Source organism: Heteronotia binoei, chromosome 15 (assembly GCF_032191835.1).
Source record: "Heteronotia binoei isolate CCM8104 ecotype False Entrance Well chromosome 15, APGP_CSIRO_Hbin_v1, whole genome shotgun sequence".
In the NCBI taxonomy this organism is placed as follows: domain Eukaryota; kingdom Metazoa; phylum Chordata; class Lepidosauria; order Squamata; family Gekkonidae; genus Heteronotia; species Heteronotia binoei.
The window spans coordinates 48865716-48890594 of record NC_083237.1 but is presented as its reverse complement, the minus strand read 5'-3'; the positions used below and the strand labels follow the sequence as shown (position 1 = coordinate 48890594).

Below are 24879 nucleotides of genomic sequence, written 5' to 3'. Positions count from 1 at the left end.
ATTTAAAGAGAGAAACGCCTCCTCCAAGCCAGCCAACAGGTGCTGGGGGCTTTGAGAGCCACACAATGTGTATGAAAGAGCCACATGTGGCTCCCAAGCTTCAGTTTGGCCAGCCCTGCTCAAATGCAACACTGACCTATTCCATCCCCTAATGGAGTAGGGGAGGCACAAAAGATACAAACTTATTGCAAACAAAAATGGCTGTGGTCCATTTGGAAGCTTTCTTGGAAGCTTAATCGGGACAAGATAGAAATGTTGATGGCTGGACTCTTGAGATAAAGAGATTGGATTTATACCCCGTCCATCACTCAGCTTACAATCTCCTGAGAGCCAGTTTGGTGTAGTGGTTAAGTGCGTGGACTCTTATCTGGGAGAACCGGGTTCGATTCCCCACTTCTCAACGAGCCCCTGCTGGGATGGCCTTGGGTTAGCCATAGCTCTCACAGGAGTTATCCTTGAAAGGGCAGCTGCTGTGAGAGCCCCATCCACCTCACAGGGTGTCTGTTGTGGGGGAAGAAAGGAGATTGTAAGCTGCTCTGAGACTCTGATTCAGAGAGAAGGGCGGGGTATAAATCTGCAGTCTTCTTTCTCTTCCCCTCCGTGCAACAGACACTCTGTGAGGTAGGTGAGAGAACTGAGAGCAGTTATCACCTTTAAAGCCCTATATGGCCGAGGACCTGCCTACCTCAGGGACCGCCTCTCCCCATATGTTCCCCAGAGAGCACTGAGATCTAGCTCCCAAAACCTCTTAAAAATCCCTGGGCCAAGAGAGGCTAGACTGAAGACAACCAGGGAGCAAGCCTTTTCAGCAATGGCCCCTTGATGGTGGAATCAACTTCCAGAGATGGTGCGAGTCCTGCGGGACTCAGTTCCGCAGGGCTTGCAAAACCTCTCTGTTTCAGCTTGCCTTTGGGACAGAACCTGGTTAAACGGATCTGTAGCCATCCCGCCATCCTGTACATGATCGCGATCTATTGCACTTTATAGCACCGTTTTATCCATCTAATTAACTAAGTGATTGAATTTGTAACTGAATTGTATTTTAAAATTGTTTGTTTTATATTGTATTTTATTTATATCACGGTGTTCCGTGTCTGTGAGCCGCCCTGAGCCCGCCATTGGCGGGGGAGGGCGGGATATAAAAATAAATTTATCTTATCTCTTTCAAGAACTATGACTGACCCAAGGTCACATCAGCACGTGTATTTGGAGGTTCTCCCATATTAGAGTCTGTGCATTTAACCACTACACCAAACTGGGGCTCTGACCATCCAAGATGGGGTCACACACCCCAATAACACAGGTTTGTAATCAGAGTGGTGTCCTTGGCCCTGTCCAAATGCTTGAAGAGCTTCTTACTAGCTTTGGCTGGGCAACCAGCAGCTGTCTAGCTGCCCTGGGATTTGGTCTCAGTCATCCAAGCCTTGCTCGTCTCGTGTTTGGAACATTACAATGAACACCGCCTGAGATCACATGAAGCTGCCTTATCCCACATCAGACCAAGGTCAGTATTGCCTATTCAGACTGGCAGCGGCTGTCCAGGGTCTCAGGCAGACTTTTCATATCACCTCCTGCCTGGTCCTTTTAGCTGAAATGCTGGGGATTGAACCACCTTCTGCATACCGTGCAGATGCTCTACCACTGAGCCGCAGCACTTCCCTCAAGTGCTCAACAAGACAATCCGGAAGCTGTACCATGCAGACGACAGAGGCTTACTTTTTGAACAGACTTTTGGTGTTCTCCCATCCAAGTACTGACCAGTGTTCCCTCTAAGTGGAGTTAGCATGAGCTAGCTCACAGATGTTTAGCCTCCGGCTCACACGTTTTTGTCTTAGCTCAGGAAGGATGACCCCGGGGCACAATAATTTATTTAGTAGCTCACAACTTTAATGCCAGTAGTTCACAAAGTAGAATTTTTATTGACATGACTCTGCTTAGAGGGAACATTGGTACTGACCCAGCTTAGCTTCTGAGGTCTGATGAGATCAGGCTATTCCATACCATTTTACATCCCAAAAATATATTTCCTTAACTATATTCCAGTGTTTGTTAGCTCAATTGCAACCATGGGCCCATTATGAGCTGTAGGTACTTCAAGCCCCGCCCTGCCCCCCCCCGGCATTTTTAATTGCTGAACAACCAGAACCAACCAAATCATAAACACACTGCTTGAGAAAATTAAATTAATGGAATGGAGGTATTTCCTGTATGCTTCTATTATTGCCATCAAGAGTCCCAATTGGAGGAGGAAGATACAGGAGAGGGGGATTTCTCCTCTTCTTCATTGCAGCCTGCCAACCCACATGGTCCATCCTGCAATCATGAAAATACACTTTGGGCCAGGGTGAGAAATGTCTGCAGGGGGAAGAGTGGGCAAAGACCAGTGATTTTTGCATTTGTAAAATCCAATCCAAAGAGCTTCCCAAATGAAAATGGCCCACAAGGTTAGCGAGAACTTTTGAGGATAGTATATTGATTTCCAAACGAAGCGGAAATGATCCATTCAAAACCAGGCGTAAGAGCCAAGTAGAAAGCAGCAGTCTCTACCCTGAATACAAGAAGTTGTAGAGAGCAGCTCGGACAAAGAGCTAGTGAGAACTTTGGTGGTCAAACATGAGCCTTCTCAAGTTGCTCCTGATGCAAAATGTATGTCTGCCAGGCCTCGGATTCAGTGGCTCACGGGAGCACAGCTTCTGAACCTTTCTGACAGTTCCACCTCCTCCTCCCATTGAATAGTAGGCGTAGCTGCATAACAATCTCTGGATGAGCTCCACCACCTTTTTTCCTACAAAACAACCCCTGATGTCTGCCAATGTTCTCCAGGAATCCCAACCTCCTTCACCCCCAGATCTAATATCTACCTCCCCAAAAGCATTAATGTTCATGAATAAAAAGGTGCAAGCACCAATCGTTTCTGACTTGGGTGACATCGCATCACAATGTTTTCATGGCAGACACTTTTTACAGGGTTGTTTTGCCATTGCTTTCCCCAAATGTTCATGAATACCGTCTATATTAAATACAAAGTCACAGTGTTAAGGAGGGGATGTTTTATTTGTTCATTTATTCAACGTTGATTAATACAATCTGGGTTTTTTTCATATCTTCATCGCTAAGTGAACTTCTTTGGAAGATTTCTTAATAAAAGCCTCACGAATGCTGCTGGCATCAGAATAGGCCTCCTGTATCTCTCTTAAGACCAGGAACTTCAGACTTCCAAAACAGAGATCAGTTCCTTCCGGTAATGTTGTTGAGGCACACAGAGTTTTGTCCCAGAGGAAAGAGAGACTCACGTGAAAGAAAAGGCAAAGCAGGAATTCTATCTGTAGAATTGCCCCCTATTCTTATCCATATTCTCTACATGGAGCTAAAAATGATATTAACCACCAGCCCCACTGCCATTCAAAGTGGACACCACAATGAGGGCTGGAAATCTGGCAGGAAAGGGGTGACGTTGGTTGGGGGAAGCTCTCAAATTCCTCCCCATTCACTGCAATGGACCAGAGATGAGCCAGCGCCAGTTCAATGAGCTTAAAATGAACTGGATTTGCAAAGTTTTGCTCAAATAGGCCTTTTCTTGGTAGAATCCCATATGACAAATAATATCCTCCTCTTAGCCTCCACCCACTCCACCCCAATCCTTTCCAGCTTCTGTTCTGGACACTGATCTGAAAAATGATATTCCATGGAGGGGGAGAGAAAGAGAAAGAGGAAAATTGATTGCCTTTATTAAGGGACTTTCAATCCAATTTCTATTTCATGTTTTTTCCCCTCATCAACCCCAAATTGAGAAACTTCAGTGATTATGTATGGCTAAACTTGCTTTCAAAGGGACAGTAGAAAAAAAGGGTGGGGCTAGGAACAGAGGGGACCCCTACTGGGGTAGCTGGAGAAGCATTGAATGTCCCGAAGGCAGGTAGGTGATGTTACGGGATCGTGAGAGCTGGTAAGCGATGTCTTCGGCTGCCTCAAGCTTGCGCAGTTCAATCAGGCCATCTCCAGCGGTGGCCAGCGAGTTGGCTATCAGCTCTGCCGCCTTTGAATCCCCCTCAGCCGAGATGATCGCTGCTTTCTTCTGCTGTTCCGCCTGCAGAAACGTGAGGAAATGGACATGAAGCTTGGCCAGACAGAAGGAGGCCAGTCAATGGGGCATCAACCTGTACTCCCCTCTCCAGCCCAGTAGTTCTATAGAGCTGGGTTTCTAGAAACCGATAATATCAAGAATTGTGGGACATTCCTTAGGATCTGGAACAAAGGCAGGTTTACTTGCAAGTGAGTAAGTTTCAAGCCCTCATGATGAAGTCCAAATGAGAGGACTATTAAAGAAGTGTGTGTGTGTATTTGTGGAAGAATAATGAAGTACAGCCAATTGTTCATTTCATGCAATTTTTCTGGTTCAATATGAACCGTATCATAGGAGGGCAGCAGTGGCTGATGTGCACAGATAGGTGTTAATGCTAAAGGTCTCAAGAATTTTTTGGGTGGGTGCGTTTAACTGCATGCATGCCTGGAAGTCATGGTTTGACTTCTGGCAACACCTAGTGGGGCACGGACATTTCAGGGAGGTGACTTGCTACTTCCTGTCTCAGCATCGCGGCCCTAGTACTTGCCAGGGTCGGCCCTGCTTAGCTTCTGAGATCTGGCTTGCCTGAGCTATCCAGGTCAGGGCAGGCGTCAAGGATCTTAATGAACCACTGTCTCCTTGTGCCTTGCTTTCTGAGAGGTGCTTCCTATACTGCAAACAGCTTCTTTGACCCGGTTCCTTTGTATGACAGTACCACGGTCACTGCTTCAGGGGTTATAATATATGCACAACCCTCCATGGTAACTGCGCTGCTGCTTACTACACAAACCCTTGCCAAACATTTCGGTTGTGATGTGAAATGGGACATTTTAATAGCTGATAAAATAACTGCACAAATTAAAACTAGGCAAAAATCCCTCTTATTGAATTTTGTACCATTGGTGGACCCAAAGACATTTTGCACATCCCCAGAAAGGCCTTTCTCTATACAGCGACCCCCTCTGTGTGTGTGTGTGTGTGTGTGTGTGTAAGTGTTGCATGAGCTAGTTCTTGCTACATTTGAAATGACCAATCAAAATCTGGCTTTTCTTGCTGCATTGTAATACCCTCCCTGTCCTCCAACCCACAAGCCCCTCCACCTCCCTATGCAATTATCCACTGTCAGCCTGAGTTGAAGAATATGATGAAAAGTTTAAAATAAATATTGTAAGCAACTGGACTGCAACAGGGAGGATGTTCTACAATGCCAGAATTACTTCAGAGAATGAGAGAATCCAGAGCAGGATCTGACTAGCAGACCTCAGTGACCATGGAGATAATACAATGGTTGGGATGAGAAAGGCCAAGTCCAGTTCTACACCTGAGGCAGGTTTGCCTAGCCCTGTGGTTCTTAACTGGTGGGGTATGCTTATCATCAGCGGGATGCAGAAGTAGCCTACTTGAGACACAGAGTGAATTTGCTCTTCCCACAATCTCTGTACCCACCTGCAAATGTGACGTGCTACCTCCTGAAAACTTTGCCTGCCATGGATTATCCATCTGCCATTTTTTGGCATTCTAGTAGCAGCCTGGGATACTCAGTGCTTCTTTAAATCCCTTTGTCCTGGCCTCCAGCAAATGTCCTTGATGTGCCGCTTCTCATCAGTCCTACCTGCCAGGGTTTTTTTTTTGTAGCAAGCACTCCTTTGCATATTAGGCCACACATCCCCTGATGTAGCCAATCCTCCAAGAGCTTACAGGGCTCTTAGCACAGGGCCTCTTCCAGGAGGACTGGCTACATCAGGGCTGTGTGGCCTAATATGCAAAGGAGTTCCTGCTATACAAAAGCCCTGCTACCTACCAAGGATGATCTGCTGTGCTTCTGCAATTTTTTATATCCTCATGTCTTTGAAAAAGTGGACTTTTGTCTCTATCATGCTGGGACCCAGTTTCTTAGACAGAATGGTTGATGGGACATATGGAAGACTGAGAGCCACTGTCTGATCCCATTTGCAAACTTGTTATGAGGGTAAACACCAAAGACATATTTGTATGCTGGGGAAGGTGTGCGAGGGAAGTGATGCGTTTTGGAGCGCCATGAAGCGACTGGTGCACTGGTTAAGTAGTTGACACAGTTGCTCAGATCTGGTTGGGAAGACTCTTTGTTCTTACCTTTTCTACTATGAACCTGGCCCGTTCTGCTTCTTGCTGGGCAACCTGTTTCATTTCTACAGCTTCTGTGAACTCCTTCCCAAAGGTCAGATGTGTCTTAAGAGGGGGAAAGGAACAAAGAAAAGGTCACAATGAAGGAAGAGCATCAACATCATATCAAAGATAGCAAAACACAACCGAGGTTACAAGCAGTTACCCCTTGAAGGCCACAGTCTGATAGGCAAGTTTTATTTATGCATCAGGGGCACAAAACATGCACAGCTGTGGCTTTAGAATGCACTTTGGCTTTTCCAAGAAGTTTCTAGAAGTGACCGTATTTGTTCACATTCACAGTTAACCTAACAGCAAATGACTGAGAATTCATTTCAAGAATGGGTGAGCAAGCTCTTTTGAGTTTTTGATAATCTTACTTTGAAATTTCACTATCATTGCTTGAGGAGCATTCCAAATTTACTTCAAATGTAGCTTTAGACAAAATTTCATTGGTTTCTAAGCTCTAAATCTCTCCCCCCCACCACCCCCAATTTTGCTGGAGGTACATAAATTACCAATTTAAATTAGCTTCCTATTTATAAGGTAAAATATGAGCTTGGGGATGGGTTCTTTTGAATAAGTTTGGGCCTCTGAGTTTTTCAAATGATGGCTAAGGTTATGGGTCCTTTGAGAAGGAAGAAGAGATTCTGAGAACTCTCCATGATAAAAGGCCCAAACAACTAGTTTTTCTAGTAGTTACAGAAAACTCAGTATGCCCCTTTATTGATTTACCTCAAATTTGTATTCTGGCCAGTTTTATCTAAGACTACACACTACCCATGACACATCAATTTATTGAGGGAGGAATGAAAATATCAGAAGTGGGTTGTGGGACCTCTGCATTCTTTTGGGCAAAACCCCCCACCCTGTATGAAGCCACAAAAGAGCTCTGTAAAAGGAAACCTACGGATTTTTTTTCCATTATTACCAAGAGTTGAATCTAGCCACCTTTCTCACTCACTGTTGCCCAGTTCTCCTCATGACAGTGCAGATCCCATACAGGCGTTTGTTCATACAGGTCTCATGATCTTTGGTGCCCACAGGGGACACCTCTCCTTCACCAGTGGAAAAGCAGATTGGGTCCATCCGAAAGCTGCACAGTCCTCTCCAAAGTGGAAAGAGCTGGAAGAACTCCTAGCACCTGACTGCCCAGGTTCCTAAACATTAGATGCCGAGAGCTTTGGAGCTTTAAGACTGTCACCCAGGAATCTGAAGCACTTATGCAGCCCTGGGACAGAACCTTGCTCTCCACAGTTTCTCATCATCAGCAGCAGAGGGAGCCCTTGAGTCTCCTTTTTGTTACTCCGAGATTCTATTCTACAGTATCAAATCTTCAGTGTTTGCCCAAGATCTGACTTTAGGTGGACACAACCCTAAGATTTATGCCTTTGCCAGGGATACTAAATTACATTTGTATCCTGCTTTTCGGTCTTGAAAGCCCTAAGAATACAATCATAACCATTCCGCCCCCCCCCCCCCCCCCCTCAATCAATACCCACTGGCTAAGGCAGGAGAGAAGGCTGCATAGCAAATGTGGTTTGATTTTGCGTAACATTCAAAACAGCTGCCAAACATAGCCTGTTAGTAATGCTTTATACCAGAGATGCTCAATGTGGTGCCCGTGGGCACTGTGGTGCCTGCCAACACCTTTCCTGGTGCCCACCAAGTGCCTTTAGAAAGTGGGGCTTTTGCCCAGCAGGGTTTCTGATTGGCTGCGCAGATTAAAAGGCATTCTGGTAAACCGACCTTCTACCTGAACTGCTGAAGAATTACTATTAGAGTTATATACAACCTCGCTCCTTGACATTTTGTGGTTGGCTCTGCCTCCTGCAGCCGCCATTTTGTTAGCAGGCCTACCATTCTGCATCACAAGTACAAAGTTGTCTGCAGGATCAAAAAGGTTGGGGACACCTGATCTATACCCATACACACACAGAGTTATAAACTTGTTCATTGTTAAGTGGTGTGAGAATCCTGAATTTTGTGCTTGAGAGAAGAAAAGCAGTGTGGCGCTTATTAGTGAGTGCATCCTGAAAGGAAGTTCAGAAGTCAGTCCCGCCCCAAAAGGCACGTGAACTGCAGCTGCAGCCCCCCTTCCCCCAGGACTACAATTTCCTGAGCACTTTGCAGGGACACCGACCTGCACAGGAGGGGCCACTAGTTTTCAACCTGTGCTCTATAAAATCCTAAGAACGTTTGTTGTATTAGTCAGGAGTTCCACACAGTGACTGTGTGGCAACTGCACAAACAAAAATCTCTGAATATGTGGTAGGACTGAATTTGTATTAAGGGAATTTTTGTCTGACAACAAGGTGTTATTCTGTAAACCCTACCTTTTGAGCCTGTTGCCACTTTTGGCATTTTGAGACAAGAAATGGGCAGCAGCACAAAATGGCTGCTATGGGGACCCAAGGAGGACAATGATTGGTGATTTCAGGCCAGGCATCATCCTATGCGGGAGGCAGCCTTTTGAGATCAACAAAAGGGAACCAAGAAGGGGGTGCCATGGCACCCTTGGGCAATACATGATCACTGCCATAAAAGAGCCATTACATATATACAACCTTCAGTATGTGCTGGAGGTCACATGAGATGCACAAAATTGGGGGGGGGGGAGACAATGGAGCACATGCATATAAAAAAAAGCCAAGGGAAGAGGTTATTTACTTCATTTATATGACACTTCTGCCCTGTCCCCCAGTAGGGACTTGAAGTGGCTTACAACATTCTCCCCTTCTCCATTTTATCCCGGCCAATAATAACCCTGTGAGGTAGGTTAGGCTGAAATTGTGTGACTTGCCCAATGTCATCCAGCAAGCTTCCACAGCAGAGGGGGGACTTGAACCTGGGGCTTGAACACTACAGCTGCTACAATCACAGCCATTTGACAGCAATGCTGATTATGTGAACTTTGACAGATCAAGAGAGGGAGGGCAGGAAGGGTTGTGTCAGTGCTTAGATCTCGTGGCCCTTTCTTGTATGCCCAGGAACATGCTGATCACCACTCTGGGGTCAGCAAGCAATTTTCTCCAGTTTGGCCAGGAATTCTGGAAGGTTTTTTTGCCATCTTCTGGGTGTGGGGCAGGGGGGCACTGGAGGGGGGTATTTGTGGATTTCCTGCATTCTGCAAGAGGTTGGACTAGAAGACTTCGAAGGCACCTTCCAACTCTGATTAAAATGCTATAAATAACCAAATAAGTGGCTTTAAATAGCGTATCCTAGGCTATAGGAAGCCTCCCAGGAGGATACAACAAACTCAAGAGATTGAAAGGAGGAGAGAACAGGATGGCTAAACACAAGCATGATGTGCATTTATACAACTGCTTTGGAAAAGAAAAGAAATCTAGCAGATTCTGAGTCGCAATGCAGACTCCTGCTACTTCAGAGCTCCCATTTGCTCTGCTTGTGCCAGTTGGCTGCACACTTCAGCCAACTGGGCTTGAAAACTCAGGGAGCCCTTTTCCCCTCACTCCTCAGTCCCTCTCTCCCAGCAAAGTTTCTGGAACCAAGAAGTCCCTTACCAAGGAAACATCATCCAGGATGAGGCCGAATGTTGCTGCTCTTTCTGTGAGATCCTCACTCACTTGTCTGGAAACTAGCTCTCTCTGTGTGATTAGCTCCCCAGCATCAAAACGAGCCTGAAACAAAGAGAATCACAAAGGTGAGGAAAAATAAACCACAGGGCTCCCATGCAACTGCAAAGGTGTATGGTGGCCATGTTTGAGGCCAGCATGCCCTTCACCTTGTCCTCATCCCCTTGGATCCAAGATGAAGGAGATGCTGTTGGCCTCACCAGATCACCACACGGACAACCATATCACAGTCAAAAGAGAAGACATAATCCTCCTCAGTGACGGGACATTTGCAGAGATTGGGACAGAGAAACACAAAAGCTAAGAAACAGCCAAGAAGGAGACAGATTAGGGAAGGAGGTGTGTGAGAGGGGCTGTTAGGCTCTGGGGTATCTACTTCCATAATCAAAGAACAGGGTTACCGCTAAAATGTTATTTTTCATTTCCCTGACTTTCCCTGACCAACATTTATCAATTTCCCTGACCACCATTCAAATATAACCACAAGTTAAAGAATTAATAGGCCGTGTTGCATTATTCCAAGGCTTAATGAAATGTTCCACTCTACAACTATACAAGTCTCAACTGCAAAAATATTTGTCAAAGTTAAGAGATTTAATATCAGCTTCTTTCAACATTAACTGCAGCAATATTTTGCAATTGCAACACAAATTACACCAAGATACAAACTTCAAGTGAACTCTGAATGCTAACAAGCAGGAACTTTCCAAAGCTGGGGAAGTTTCATTTTCACTTTCTGGTTCCAGAACATGTAATGAGCAGATTAGCAGCAAGAATGGACGTTTTGTCTCTTGCTAAACACAGAACAGAGTTTCAAATGAGTTTTGCCACTGTTGGATTTCACTGACAACTAGCACTTGCTACTCTGCACCGTACAAAGTAAAATTTGTTCCTGCTGGAGTTTATAGAGTATCAGCTCTTTCACCAGCTTTCCTGACTTCTCCCATGCATAAAGGTTGCAAATGAGGGTTATCTGCTTCTCTAGATTGTAGAAACTCCACTTCCTTTCCATACACAAGTATGATCCCAAAACATGCTTATCTTTATATGCAAGTTAAGTGCAGTACTAGCAGGTAGGGATGAAAACAGTTAGATGTTTAAAGTTTATATATTTTGCTAAATGTTTAAACTAGCCTTGCTTTGCAAATGCTACAAGCAGACCTTGGAAATCATGCAGGGGCAGAGTTCAACAAACATATTAGGCTGGTTGCTGGAGGTGGAGCTGAGAAAAAGGTGTAGCTGGGAAAGGGCATCATTAAGTTTTACTTGTATTCTGCTATTTGCCACAAAAACAGATCATGCTCTTGCAGCAGCAGGTCAAAAATCCACTGCTTGAATATATGTTAATCACAATTTCCCTGACTTCAGACCAATTTCCCTGACTTTCCCAAAACAATTTCCATTTCCCTGGCTTTCTTGGAAGTGGCAACCCTGAAGGACTCATCACCATGTTCCACCTTCTGTTGACTAAATAAAGATGTGTCCACAAACCATTTAGTGCTTTTTGCTACGTAAGAAGAGCCCTGCTGGATCAGAGCAGTGGTCCAACTAAGTCCAGCATCCTGTCTCACACAGTGGCCACCCAGTTCCTCTGGAGAGCCTACAGGGCATGAATACTTAGTTCATTACACTGCTTTGAAATAGTTTGGAAGTATATTTACTTCTTTTGATTACCGTTTAATTATAGCAATCATTATATAGGATATCTTAATATTTCAAAATAATTTTAAGAATACATTGCTATGATGAAATAATATTTGAGGTCTGAAAATTAAATAATTTTTTATTTCAAGTTAACCAGCTTTACATAGTACATTAAATATTTGGTGATGTAACTGCATTAAGATTGAGAGAGACTACCTTTGAATGTTACAAATGTTTTATCCTTGAAATACGTATTATATGTTTATTAATAACTTTGATTGTCCTTGAGATGCGTATTTTTTTCTAAATATTCCCTTTCCCCTTTTTCTTTCTGAACCCTTTTTTTAAAAATAAAAACATATATTTTTTAAAAAGGCAGCTTACAACATCATTCTTTTTCCCCTCCTCCGTTTCATCCTAACCACCCTATGAGATAGGTTAGATGTGGAGGACCCAAGTGAACTACTGTGGCAGAGTAGGGATTTGAACCTGGATCTCCCAGACCCTAGTGTGACACTACACCACGCTGGTTCCAGTTACCAGTGCTAGAGCTATGCATGATCCTGGCTTGCCTGCCTGCCTCTTACCACCACAGACTTGAGGATCTCGGTTGTAATGGAGGGCAACACTCGTTCGTCGTAATCTTCTCCAATGGTGGTGTAAATTCGGGGAAGCTGCATGGCCACAGGCCTGAACAAGATTCGCAGAGTGATGTTCACGTTCTGTAGATCTATTGGAGAAGTAGAGAAGAGGGTTCAGAGCAGGAGTGGGCTTTTGCAGGTCAAGGAGGAAACTGCTCTAACTTGACACTGGTGCCATGGAAACAACATGGAAAACAACTGGGCCATGAACCAGGAGAAAGGAAGGACCGCCTGGACGATGTTTCCTTCAGAGGACAGTCCTATCTAATCAACCTCAGGGTTTTTGTTCTCCTCCTTTAGCAAAGCCTAGATTGAGCAGTGTTTAGGAGCTATCAGAGCCAAAAAGGATACTTGAGAGAAGAATCTGAGCCATTAATTTTCATGCTTCTCGCTTAGTACAAACCTTTTCGCTTAGTACAAACCTTTTCTCGCTTAGTACAAACCTTGACTTGTTTGCCAAGAAGGCAGGCTTCTGACACAGCCCCGTACATTGCAAAGAGGAAGACTGCAGATTTATACCCAGCCCTTCTCTCTGAATCAGAGACTCAGAGCGTCTTACAATCTCCTATATCTTCTCCCCCCACAACAGACACCCTGTGAGGTGGGTGGGGCTGAGAGGACTATCACAGCAGCTGTCCTTTCAAGGACAACCTCTGCCAGAGCTATGGCTAACTCAAGGCAGGTGCAAGAGAAGGAGTGGGGAATCAAATCTGGTTCTCCCAGATAACAGTCCGCATACTTAACTACTATACCAAACTGGCTCTCTGGGCATTGATACTGGCCAGGCACATGAACTGCAAATGTGTCACAGAACATTCCCACACTCTCAAGCCACTCACTACCGCAGGAGGGTGCAACTGAAGCATCAAGGAAGTAGATTAAGAAGTTTTTATATCCAATTTTCTCTGTTTTAAGGCGTCTCAAAGGCTTACAATCTCCTTTCTCTTCCTCTCCAGATGCCCTGAGAGGTAGGTGGGGCTGAGAGCCCTGAGAGAACTGTGACTGGCCCAAGATCACTCATCAGGCTCCATGTAGAGGAGTAGGGAACTGAACCTAGCTCTCCAGATTACATTCCACCACGCTTACCTAATATACCATGCTGGCTTGCTGGCTTTCTGCTGGTCATGACTGATCTTCACAGTAACAGACCCCTGACTGTATCAAGAGTGACCCCATACACTGGAAGTTAAAGGCCAGTCTAAGTTTTGAAACCCTGTTGATAGCACCTCCTTGGTCACTTTGCAGGACAGCAGGTTGTTATCAGTTCCCTTCTTTCTCACAAGGGGAGATGCTTACTCTTTTGGTAAGTTTACACCTCCAGGGGGCAGCATGCCTCATCTACTGAGTGGCTTTGCAGGTTCACAAAGAACCAGACAGCTGGGCATATACGGTGACCCACAAATCTAGCTGACAGCACTTTAGCACGGAGTCTTCCACAGTGGAGTGCTGCTGCTAAAAATGGCGTGCGTGGCTAAGCATCTGAGATGCTATTAGCCATTACATCTGCAAACAGGCATTCAAAGGCCAGCTTGTCCTCTTTTCTCCACCTCGTAAGAATTTAAAATGTATTTTTAATGGTTTCCATCTTTAACAACATTTGTTGACATCTGAATCGTTTTAATAGCATCATTTCTGTTAGCTAGTCATTTAGAGCAGTTATCTGCAGAGGCAGCATATTAACTCTAAATAAGAAAGAAACAAATGGAATTTTTTAAAAAGTAAAGTCACTGCTGACTTATTGCGACCTCATATGGTTTTCAAGGCAAGAGATATTCAGAGGTGGTTTACCATTGCCTACCTCCGTGTCACTATCCTGGTATTTCTTGGTGGTCTTACACCCAAATATTGGCCAGAGCCAATCCAATCCCACTTAGCTTCCAAGATCTGATGAGATTAGGTTATCCAGGCCTATAAAAGACCTAAAATTAACTGAAGCCTGCCTCTGGTCTCGAGCACTTACCTTTGCTGCCTGTTATGACTGGAACGTTGCGGGGGCGAGAGCGGCAGTCAAAGATGATAGGCCTTTGTACCCAGGGAATGAGGAAGTGGGTCCCTTCTCCCACCACGATATCCTGAACGCCCCGGAAGCGGTCAAAGATGACAGCCCTGTGTCCTGCGTCCACTGAAGAAGGTGGCATAGAGAAGAAACAGCTCAACTATACACTCTAAATAATAAAAAAGGAATCTGGGAATACTGAACCAATAGAAGAAACTGTGCTCATGCCAAGTGGAACAGCCCGACAGAATTCATAAGCAGGGCCTTATGAACAGGACTGGAGAGGCAGGCAAAGAGGCCCTACAAGAGAGACCCTTCAGAGCTAAAGAGCCATTCTCCCCACCAGACTGACCTTTGTTCCCTCCCAGCCCATTCCACAGAACCTTTTCTGATTGGTTCAATTGACAGCAGGTGTTGCAGGCTCTCAACTGTTTAAAGTCTGTGGGCCCCTCTGGAATTCTGACAAAGGGTGGTGAGTGCAACTACAAAATGGCTGCCACAGAAGGCAGTCACAAACAGAAAAAGCCAAAGAGCAAGGGAGAAAAGGGATCATTTTAAAAACACACTAGAGAGAGGAGTGTGAGAAAATAAAACCAGCACTGTGGTAGCAGCTACAACTGAAATAATATTATTTGGTCTGCATAGCTAATCGGATGCCCTAAAGGGCAAGAGCCCCACACTACTTCAAAAAACATTTGGCAAGTGAGACTTCCGGGGTAGGAAAATGCCGAGCTGAGCTGCTTCTCATAAAGGAAGCAGGCTGGAACTGCTGTCGGGGTAGTGGAAGGCAAATTAATGCCTACTGCCTACTTTTCTCAGTCAGAGATTAGTCCAAGATATGCACAGAAAACTTTGAGGAGATTTACCTTGGCTAAAAGGGAGTCCCGGAGGGGGGGCTCCTTTGAGGCTTTGAGGGGTCTCCAGAGAAGAGTTGCATTTTTATCATCTGCAGAAGTTTCCAGAGTTATTTATTTGACATAAGCTCAACAGAATCCTAACCTTCTTGGACATTACTAAACATCTAAAGCTACACAAGACCGGTGTGGATCTGGATAATTTGCAGAAAAGATACAGATTACTATCTTTCATTCCGGGACTATTTAAAGTTTAACAGAATAAACTCAAAAGATGGGAAATGGAAATCTAGAAAGCTTGGAAGAAGAAGGGATGAAGAGGTGAAATTTGGACTTTTTAAATTTAAAGGACAGTGCTAAAAAGTGAGAAGGAATTTATTGTTTGGTCTACTTGAGGTTTTGAAAAAAGAGCACCATCGTCACAGACCTGCAGAATACACAGTTAACACAGGAAGTACGTCAAGTATCGTGAGATCTCTCTACCAGTGAAAATGGGATTTGGTGGCAAGTAAAGCAGGAAGTATTAGATGAAAAGCCTACTCTAGGATTATAATACCTTAGAAAAACATTGGCGGCCATTGCAAGGAGGTCAAAATTAAAATAATAATTTTAAGGTGTTCGGGACATTAATAATTGTTGGAAATAATTGAGATGGTGATGAAATGATAAATACTATTGGACATTATTGTCAATATTGGATTTTAGAAGCTTTTAAAGGAAAAAAAATCAAAGTAGAAAGTCGCGATTGCCATTTTGAAAGAAATAAAGATTTTAAAAATTAATATCTCTGCCTAGGAGGCTCTGAGGACGGCGAAATTAGGCTTGTTGGAAAAAGCAAGCTCTAATCTTTTGAATTTGATAGTTAAATTTTAAATGGGTGAGAATAAAATTTTCGGTGTTTTTAAATGTCAGAGCATAAGCAAACCTGTACAAGGGCTACCTCTCTGGAGAAAATGCAGGAACAATTAGAGGCAATGTAGGCTAAAATGATGAAAGGTATGAAAGACATGATAACTGCCTCTAAGAAAGAAATCATAGAAGAGATTAAAAAAGATATTGAGGATCTCAGAAATGAGACTGAGGAAACATCTAAGAAAGTGCAGGAGGTGGATGGGAGAATGAAAGTACATGACTCCACCTTGTTGAAAATACAGGAAAAAGTGGCAATCCATGACTGCAAATTGATGGAGACTCAGATACGCCTAAGAGGAGTACCTGAAAAGGAAGAGAGTGACTTGAAAGAATATATAATAAAAATAATTGCAGAATTTTTGGAGGAAGATCCTGAAGAGACTAAAAATATGTATGACTATATGTATAGAGTGAACTCATTCTATGCCAAAAAAAAAAAATCTACCAAGAGATGTGGTCATAAAATATATGACAAAAGAAATGGTGGAAAAGATTATGAACAAAAATTTTGAAAAGACATTGATAGTGGCAGGTAGCAGAGTAAGAATCATGAAGGAATTACCAAGGCAAGTGATAAATGACAAGAACATACAAAAAACTGACAGAGAAATTACGGGACAATGAAATGAGGTATAGATGGATAATACCTGAAGGTTTGAGCTTTGAACTTCAGGGAAAAAGAACCACAATTACAAATGAACAGGAACTGCATAGATTTTATGAAAAACAAAGAATTTGCACCATGTTACAGATTATTATCTTGGAATGTAAACGGACTAAATTTACCACAAAAAAGAAGGGCAACATTTCATTGGATTAAAAGCAAAATTGTAAGTTTGTCTACAAAAAGTACATATAAAACAGAAGGATTATAAATTTTTATGGAATAAAAATTGGGATTAGAATTTTATTCCCTGGCTGAGAAGAAAAGGGGAGTGATTTTTTATGTTAAACAGGAATTGGATCCAAAATTAGTACTTAAAGATAAAAACGGAAGATTTGTAGAAGTAGAAATAAATTTGAATGGGAAAAAAAAGTTATTGGGATTGTACATGCCAAATGGAGCGAAAGATGTATTTTTTAAGGATATTACACAACAACTTGATGAATTGACATATGATCAAGTTTTGATAATGGGGGACTTTAATGGAACAATTCAGAATGCATTGGATAGATCTGGACAAAAAAAACTAATAAAGAAGGAAAATTGCCAAAATCTTTTTTTGAATTGGTTAAACAAGAAAATCTGGAAGATATATGGAGGAAATTTAATCCTGATGTATGGGACTATACCTTTTTTTCAGCAAGACATAATTCTTTTTCTAGAATTGACATGTTGTGGGGCACTAAAGATTTGAGCCTTATAACAAAGAAAATTGAGATCTTGCCTAAAATAGGAGCTGATCATAACCCAATAATGTGGATTACAAATTCGTTGAAAAAATCAAGAAGATGGCGATTAAACGAAGATTTACTACAGAATAAAGAAATAGTGACATCTCTAGAAAATGAGACCAAAGCTTTCTTCCAAAAAAATGGCAGAGAAGATACTGAATTCCAGACGGTGTGGGATGCCTATAAGGCAGTAATGAGAGGAATATTGATAACATTGAACAACAAAGTTAAGAGGGCAAAAGATAAACAGATGTTGGACATTCAAAATGAAATAAAGAAAAAAGAAGGTGAATTAAGGAAAAGGCCAGGGAAAAAGAAAATTATGAGGGAGATTACAATATTACAAACACAAATGAGACATTTGTTAAATAAAGAATTGGAATGGAATTTGAAAAAACTACAGCAAAAGTCCTTTGAAGGAGCAAATAAACCTGGAAAGTACCTGGCCTGGCAATTGAAAAAAAAAGAGAAAGTAAAATTATTAGTAAGATTGTGGTTGATGGAAGAGAGATGGTTGATCAAGAAGAAATAAAAAGAGATTTTTTAAAATATTATGCTAAACTATTTAAGGGTGTTAAAAGAAAGAAAAGATGGAACTATATTTGCAAAATATTAAAATAGCACCCTTAACAGAAAATATGAAAAAAGTTTTGAATGCGCCAATTGAAAGAATAGAGATTGAAGCAGCGATCAATGCAATGAGAATTGGAAAGGCTCCTGGGCCAGATGGATATACAGCTAAGTTTTTAAAAACATTTAAAAAGGAATTAATACCAAAGCTCCAAAAATTGATGAACATGATAAGATTAAAAGGTAAAATACCAAATACATGGAAGGAAGCAGTGATTTCATTAATTCCAAAAGAAGATAGAGATGTCACGAATGTAAAAAATTATAGACCGATTTCATTATTGAATAATGACTATAAAATATACACAAGAATACTGGCAGAACGACTTAAGCAATATTTGATAAACTTTATAAAGGAAGATCAAGCAGGGTTTCTCCCCAAAAGACAGATAAGATATAATATTAGGACCGTTGTAAATATTGTAGAATATTACGAAAGACATCCAGAAAAGGAAGTAGCATTATTCTTTGCGGATGCAGAGAAAGCATTTGATAATCTGAACTGGGACTTTATGTTTGCAGTCATGGAGAAAATGGAGATGGGAGAAGACTTTATAAGGATGATAAAAGCAATATATACTGAACAACGTGTAAGGCTATGTATAAATGCAGACCTTACAGAAGATATGATATGATGGACCATATACTGCCTTCAGGGCTTCGTAGAACCCTCTTAAATCACCAGTGTCTGCACACAGCTGGGTTCTCTCTGCAAGCTTGGTCCACCAATCGTTCTGAATGTCTCGAAGCTTGCGCTGGAGGTTGCTACATGCAGCGCGAAAGGTTGCTTTTTTCCCAGGACAGGAGGGCTGAGCAAGATGTGCTTGGTAGGCAGATCTCTTTTTTGCCAGTAAATCTTGGATCTCTTGATTGTTCTCATCAAACCAGTCCTTGTTCTTCCTTGTGGAGAACCCGAGGACTTCTTCTGCATAGTGCAGACGGCCAAGTGCTCCTCACAGACAAGGCATCCATACTGAACCGGTGGTCAGAGTATTTTCAGGTCCTCTTCAGTGCCAACCGCGTAGTTCAAGATTCAGCAATCCACCTCACCCCACTTCAGCCAGTGAAAACAGAGTTGGATGAGATCCCCACCCTAGAAGAGACTGTTAAAGCCATCAAGCAACTGAAAAGTGGCAAGGCAGCAGGAGTTGATGGAATTCCACCAGAGATCTGGAAGCATGGGGGCACAGTACTACATAGCTCACTTCACAAAGTACTTGTCACCTGCTGGGAACAAGGCAAATTACCACAGGACTTTCGCGATGCAATCATCATCACCCTATACAAGAACAAAGGGGAAAAGTCAGACTGCTCCAACTACCGGGGGATAACCCTGCTCTCCATCGCAGGCAAAATCCTTGCCAGAATACTCCTGAACAGACTGGTGCCCACCATTGCAGAAGAACTCCTCCCAGAGAGCCAGTGCGGCTTCAGAGCTAACAGGAGCACCACCGACATGGTATTTGTTCTCAGGCAGCTCCAAGAGAAATGCAGGGAACAGAACAAGGCTCTGTATGTGACTTTTGTCGACCTTACCAAAGCCTTCGATACCGTTAGCAGGAAAGGCCTGTGGCAAATCTTGGAACGTTTAGGATGTCCCCCAAGGTTCCTCAGCATGATCATCCAGCTACACGAAGACCAGCGAGGCCAAGTCAGACACTGCAACGACCTCTCGGAGCCCTTCCCAATAGGCACAGGTGTAAAGCAAGGCTGCGTTCTCGCGCCAACTCTCTTTACGATCTTCTTTAGCATGATGCTTCAAAGAGCCGCAGTAGATCTAGATGATGACGATGGTGTCTACATCCGCTATCGCACCGATGGCAGCCTGTTCAACCTGAGGCGACTAAAGGCCCACTCCAAGACGATGGAAAAACTCATCCGAGAGCTAATGTTTGCTGATGATGCTGCACTCGTCTCCCACTCGGTATCAGCTCTGCAGCATATGACGTCCTGCTTTGCAGAGGCTGCCAAGCTATTCGGCCTAGAAGTTAGTCTGAAGAAGACAGAAGTTCTCCACCAGCCTGCACCCCAGGAAGATTATCACCCTCCCTGCATCACTGTGGGTGAATCAGTTCTGAAAACAGTCCAGCAGTTCAGCTACCTGGGGTGCATCATCTCCTCAGATGCCAAGATCGATAAGGAGATTGACAACAGGCTGGCAAAGGCAAACCGTGCATTTGGCCGACTGCACAAAAGAGTGTGGAGCAACAATCATCTGAAAAAAGGCACAAAGATCAATGTTTACAAAGCGGTTGTGATGACAACCCTCATCTACGGCTCCGAATCGTGGGTTTTATACCGTCATCATCTGCGACTCCTCGAGCACTTTCATCAGCGCTGCCTTCGCACCATCCTCAACATCCACTGGAGTGACTTTGTGACCAACACTGAAGTTCTCAAGCGGGCGGAGGTTACCAGTATCGAGGCACTTTTGCTGAAGACGCAGCTGCGCTGGGCAGGGCATATTTCTAGGATGGAAAACCACCGCCTTCCCAAGATTGCCCTGTATGGCGAACTCTCCACCGGCCATCGAAATAGAGGGGCACCAAAGAAGAGGTACAAGGACTCCTTGAAGAAATCCCTTGGCGCCTGTCGCATCAACCATCACCAATGGTCTGACCTAGCCTCAGATCGCAAAGCATGGAGACACACCATCCACCAGGCTGTCTCTTCCTTTGAGAACGCACGCATAGCTGGTCTTGAGGACAAAAGGAGATTGAGGAAGAATCGCACTGCTACAGCACCAACCCTAAATCAGACTTTTCCCTGCAGCCACTGTGGCCGGACCTGCCTGTCCCGCATTGGTCTTGTCAGCCACCAGCGAGCCTGCAGCAGACGTGGACTATTGCACCCTTCTTAAATCTTCGTTCGCGAAGCCAAGCCGAGAGAACAGAAGATATGATAATTAGTAAAGTTACAAGACAAGGGTGTCCGCTCTCTCCACTGTTGTTTATAATGACACTTGAAATTTTGATGCTAATTCAAGAAGACAAAGAAATAGAAGGATTAAAAATAAAAGGATTTACTTATAAATATAGAGCATTTGCAGATGATATAATGTTTATAAATTAAAATCCAATTCAAGTAACACCCTTGCTGTTAGCTAAAATACAAGAATATGGAGAATTGGTGGGATTTTATATAAATAAAGAAAAATCAAAAATTCTATGTAAGAATATGCAAGTAAGTAAACAAAAGGAGTTACAAAAGCTAATGGGTTGTGAAGTTACCTCGAAGGTAAAATATTTTGGTTTGGAGATAACAATGAAGAATATTGATTTGTTTAAAAATAATTATGAGAAGCTATGGCGTAAAATGGATGAAGACTTGATAAAATGGAATAAACTTAATTTGTCATTGTTGGGAAGAATAGCTGCAATTAAAATGAACATTTTACCAAAAATAATGTATTTATTTCAAACTATTCCGATTGTGAAGGACAGCAAACAGTTTAACAGATGGCAGAGGAAGATCTCAGAATTTTTTTTTTTTTTTTTTTTTCTTGGATTTATATCCCGCCCTTCCCATCGAGTGGCTCAGGGCGGCTTACAACATATATAAAACTAACATAAAAGTATAAAATTACACTTTAAATTAACAATTCACAATATATAATTAAAATAAAACATTTGTTATAACTATACATAATTAAAACAGCCAGCAGTCGTAAAGCTACACTCCATTCAGCTTCAGGTAAAAATTCAGTATACAATATACAGCATTCGGTAGTCGGTATACAGGGCCGTTAGTTGTGGGCCAGCCGGGGGGGGGGGGGGCTGGGAATTTGTGTGGGCTGGGAAGAAACCAAGGATCAAAATGAAAATTTTAACAGATGCAAAAGAGAGAGGAGGATTCCAATTACCAGATTTAAAACTATATCATGAAGCAGTCTGCTTAGTGTGATAAAAGAATGGGTGATGCTACTAAACAGAAAACTTTTGGCGTTGGAAGGTCATGGAAATAAATTCGGCTGGCATGCTTATATGTACTATGGGAAAAAAGATGTTTTTTTTCTCTCACCATTATATAAGAAATAATTTGCTGAATACGTGGATGAAATATAAGAAATATGGTGATGAGAGAAAACCATTATGGATAGTGCCAGCAGAAGTGATACAAATAACGGCTGAAGTGGGTGAAGAAAAGTGGTTGTCATATAATTACCATAGCTATTAAAAATACAAGGCGGTAAAATAGAGCTGAAAACTGCGAGAGTTGAACAATAAATATGACTGGTTTCAAATGCAACAAATAAAGAGTTTGGTGGAAAAAGACATTAAAACTGAAGGAATAAGAAAAGAACAGAAATGGAAATAGTTCTGCTTGGAGATTATGAAAAATTAATTTCAAAACTATATAAACTGCTTTTGAAATGGTCTACAGAAGATGAAGTAGTGAAATCTCAAATGATTAAGTGGGCAACTAATGTAAATAAAGAAATACAGATGGAAACTTGGGAATATCTTTGGAAGAATTCTATAAAGCTTTCAACATGTCATAGTATTAAAGAGAACTGTTCTAAAATGATGTATAGATGGTATATAACTCCTAAAAAGTTGGCAAAGATGAACAATAAGATGCCAGATAGGTGTTGGAAGTGTAAAAAACATGAAGGTTCTTTTTACCATATGTGGTGGACTTGTGAAAGCGCAAAAAAGTATTGGCAGATGATTCAACAAGAACTATCTTGGATCTTGGGATATGAAATCAAGAAACTTGCAGAGACTTTTCTGTTGGGATTATATATGGAAAAATTTCCAAAAGAAGACAGAACTATAATTTGGTACTTGCTCTCAGCTGCTAGGACATTGTATGCACAGTTGTGGAAGCAAGAAAGAATACCAGAGAAATGGGATTGGATTATAAAAGTTATAACATGGAGTGAAATGGACAAATTGACAAGAATTTTAAGATACTATGATCTAGAAATTTTTAAGTTGGAGTGTAAGAAGTTTAGAAGTTATATAGAAAAAGAATGGAAAATAAAAGGACATTGGACAGTTTCTGATAATGATTAAGTCTTAAAAGAAAGAAAAATAGAAATTTTTGTTTTATTAGTTAAGGGTACCTTTAAGAAGATATTGGATTTATATCCCGCCCTCCACTCCGAAGAGTCTCAGAGCGGCTCACAATCTCCTTTACCTTCCTCCCCCACAAGAGACACCCTGTGCGGTGGGTGGGGCTGGAGAGGGCTCTCACAGCAGCTGCCCTTTCAAGGACAACCTCTGCCAGAGCTATGGCTGACCCAAGGCCATTCCAGCAGGTGCAAGTGGAGGAGTGGGGAATCAAACCCGGTTCTCCCAGATAAGAGTCCGCACACTTAACCACTACACCAAACCGGCTTAAATATTAGTATTTTAAGTATACAACACTGGCGGGGTCAAGTAACGGGGGGAGGAGGGGTTAGAAAAGTAATATATAGGATAAATAAAAAGAAGTAATTAATAATGCAAGAATTGATTGTTACCATATGTTACTGGAATAAAATTGTTTTAAACCAAAAAGCATTTGGCAGGTGGCCCGGTGTTCATGGCTACCACGATGGCGACCCCTGCTGCAGAGGAGGATCCTTCCAGGATCTGGGAGCAAAGGTCCGGCTACCTTCAAAGCTGTGCCCAGGGACAACAGGGGAGGGACAGTGGCTCAGTGGTACAGCATCTGCTTGGTAAGCAGAAGGTCCCAGGTTCAATCCCTGGCATCTCCAACTAAAAAGGGCCCAGGCAAGTAGGTGTGAAAGACCTCAGCTTGAGACCCTGGAGAGCCGCTGCCAGTCTGAATAGTCAATACTGACTTTGATGGACCGAAGGTCTGATTCAGTATAAGACAGTTTCATATATTCATATGTTCAACACTCCTAACCACATTTGTCTGTTTAAAAAACCAAGAGAAGCATTTCGATGAAGACAGGAATTCACAGTTAACCCTCGGAGCCGGTCCTGTTCTAAGTAACAACTCAAAATGCCAGAAGAAAAGGCCTCCTCACCATTATAAAGAGCAGAGTTGACAACCCCGCCAGCAATAGCCAGGCCAAGGCCAAGTTTGCCGACAGTCTCAAAAACCTTGGCAGCCATTCAATCCGCTTCGGTCCTGTCCCTTTGTTCCCAGAAGTGTCACGCCTGCAACAACAGCCAGGAAAGGTAGAGCAGTATTCAAAATTTGGCACAACAAAACGGTGCAAAAGACTTGCAAATCAAAGAGCTGGATTTTTGTTTGTTTGCTTAGATCCACTTAGGTTTGGCTTGGGCTGCTGCCCTTTGGCCTCCATGTGGGTGTAACCTCCACTGAACTCAGTGGGCTATGCTGCTGCATCACTGTGCCCTAGGTTGGGCTCTTAGCAGCTGAGGCTTCAGAGAATTGGAGGAAATATAAAATACACGCAGCTACACTTTTGGAGAAAGCGCACTCAGTACAGGCTTGGGGTGCAACGGCATTCATTTGGGCATGCTCTCATGGGCTGATAAGTAAACCCTCCCCTCTCCAAGCAAGCTTCTCCATCCCCGGTATATCAGCTCTTGAAACTTTCTAAACTTCAGCCCATGGGTCTGGAGGGGGGGGCACAGAGCCCAGCTTGCTGGATCACAAAAGCCACTGCAGTGGTCCCATGCTTGTTGCCTCTCCTTGCATGCAGGCTGAGAGATCCAGCAAGGCAAGGTCACGGAGCAGCAGAAAGCATTTCTCCACACTTCTGACCCTTGTGTACACCTCCTGGCATTTGGCTCATGTTTCCTATCCAGAACCGTCTCTGCTGCTCAAGGCCACGCCAGGTTATACTGCTGGCTCCCTCGCTCCCTGTTTTCCTTTGTCTGGGGCAGAGAATCACAAGTATTGCTAGTTCAGGCAGCGACCAGGGCATAGCATTTAGAGCCCCATGCTTCAAATCTCCACTCAGCCATTCATTTACCAAGGGGCCCTTGGGGCAGCTGCTCTCCCTCGACCTAATCTACCTCACAGGGTTCTTCTTCTTCTGAGGAGAGGAGCATCACTTACACTACCCCAACTGAGCTCC

General features: G+C 43.0%; 1 protein-coding gene across 1 annotated transcript; it reads right to left on the bottom strand.

Annotated features, from left to right (window-relative positions):
- Positions 1–3035: 3035 nt before the first annotated feature.
- PHB1 (prohibitin 1) lies at positions 3036–23996 on the bottom strand. Its single transcript, XM_060254590.1, has 6 exons — positions 23857–23996; positions 14047–14208; positions 12033–12175; positions 9730–9846; positions 6176–6271; positions 3036–4087 (listed from the first exon to the last, which is right to left on the bottom strand). Exons 1-6 carry the CDS (start codon positions 23942–23944, stop codon positions 3875–3877), a joined length of 819 nt encoding a protein of 272 aa, XP_060110573.1. The 5' UTR covers positions 23945–23996; the 3' UTR covers positions 3036–3874.
- Positions 23997–24879: the final 883 nt, after the last annotated feature.

Coding starts and splice junctions, on each gene's coding strand:
- PHB1 (XM_060254590.1), bottom strand. CDS start 23,944: ATGGCTGCCAAGGTTTTTGAGACTGTCGGCAAACTTGGCCTTGGCCTG. Junction 9,847..12,032: donor AGATCCTCAAGTCTGTGGTG/GTAAGAGGCAGG, acceptor TCTTTGTTTCAG/GCTCGTTTTGATGCTGGGGA. Junction 6,272..9,729: donor TCCTGGATGATGTTTCCTTG/GTAAGGGACTTC, acceptor CCCCCTCTTAAG/ACACATCTGACCTTTGGGAA.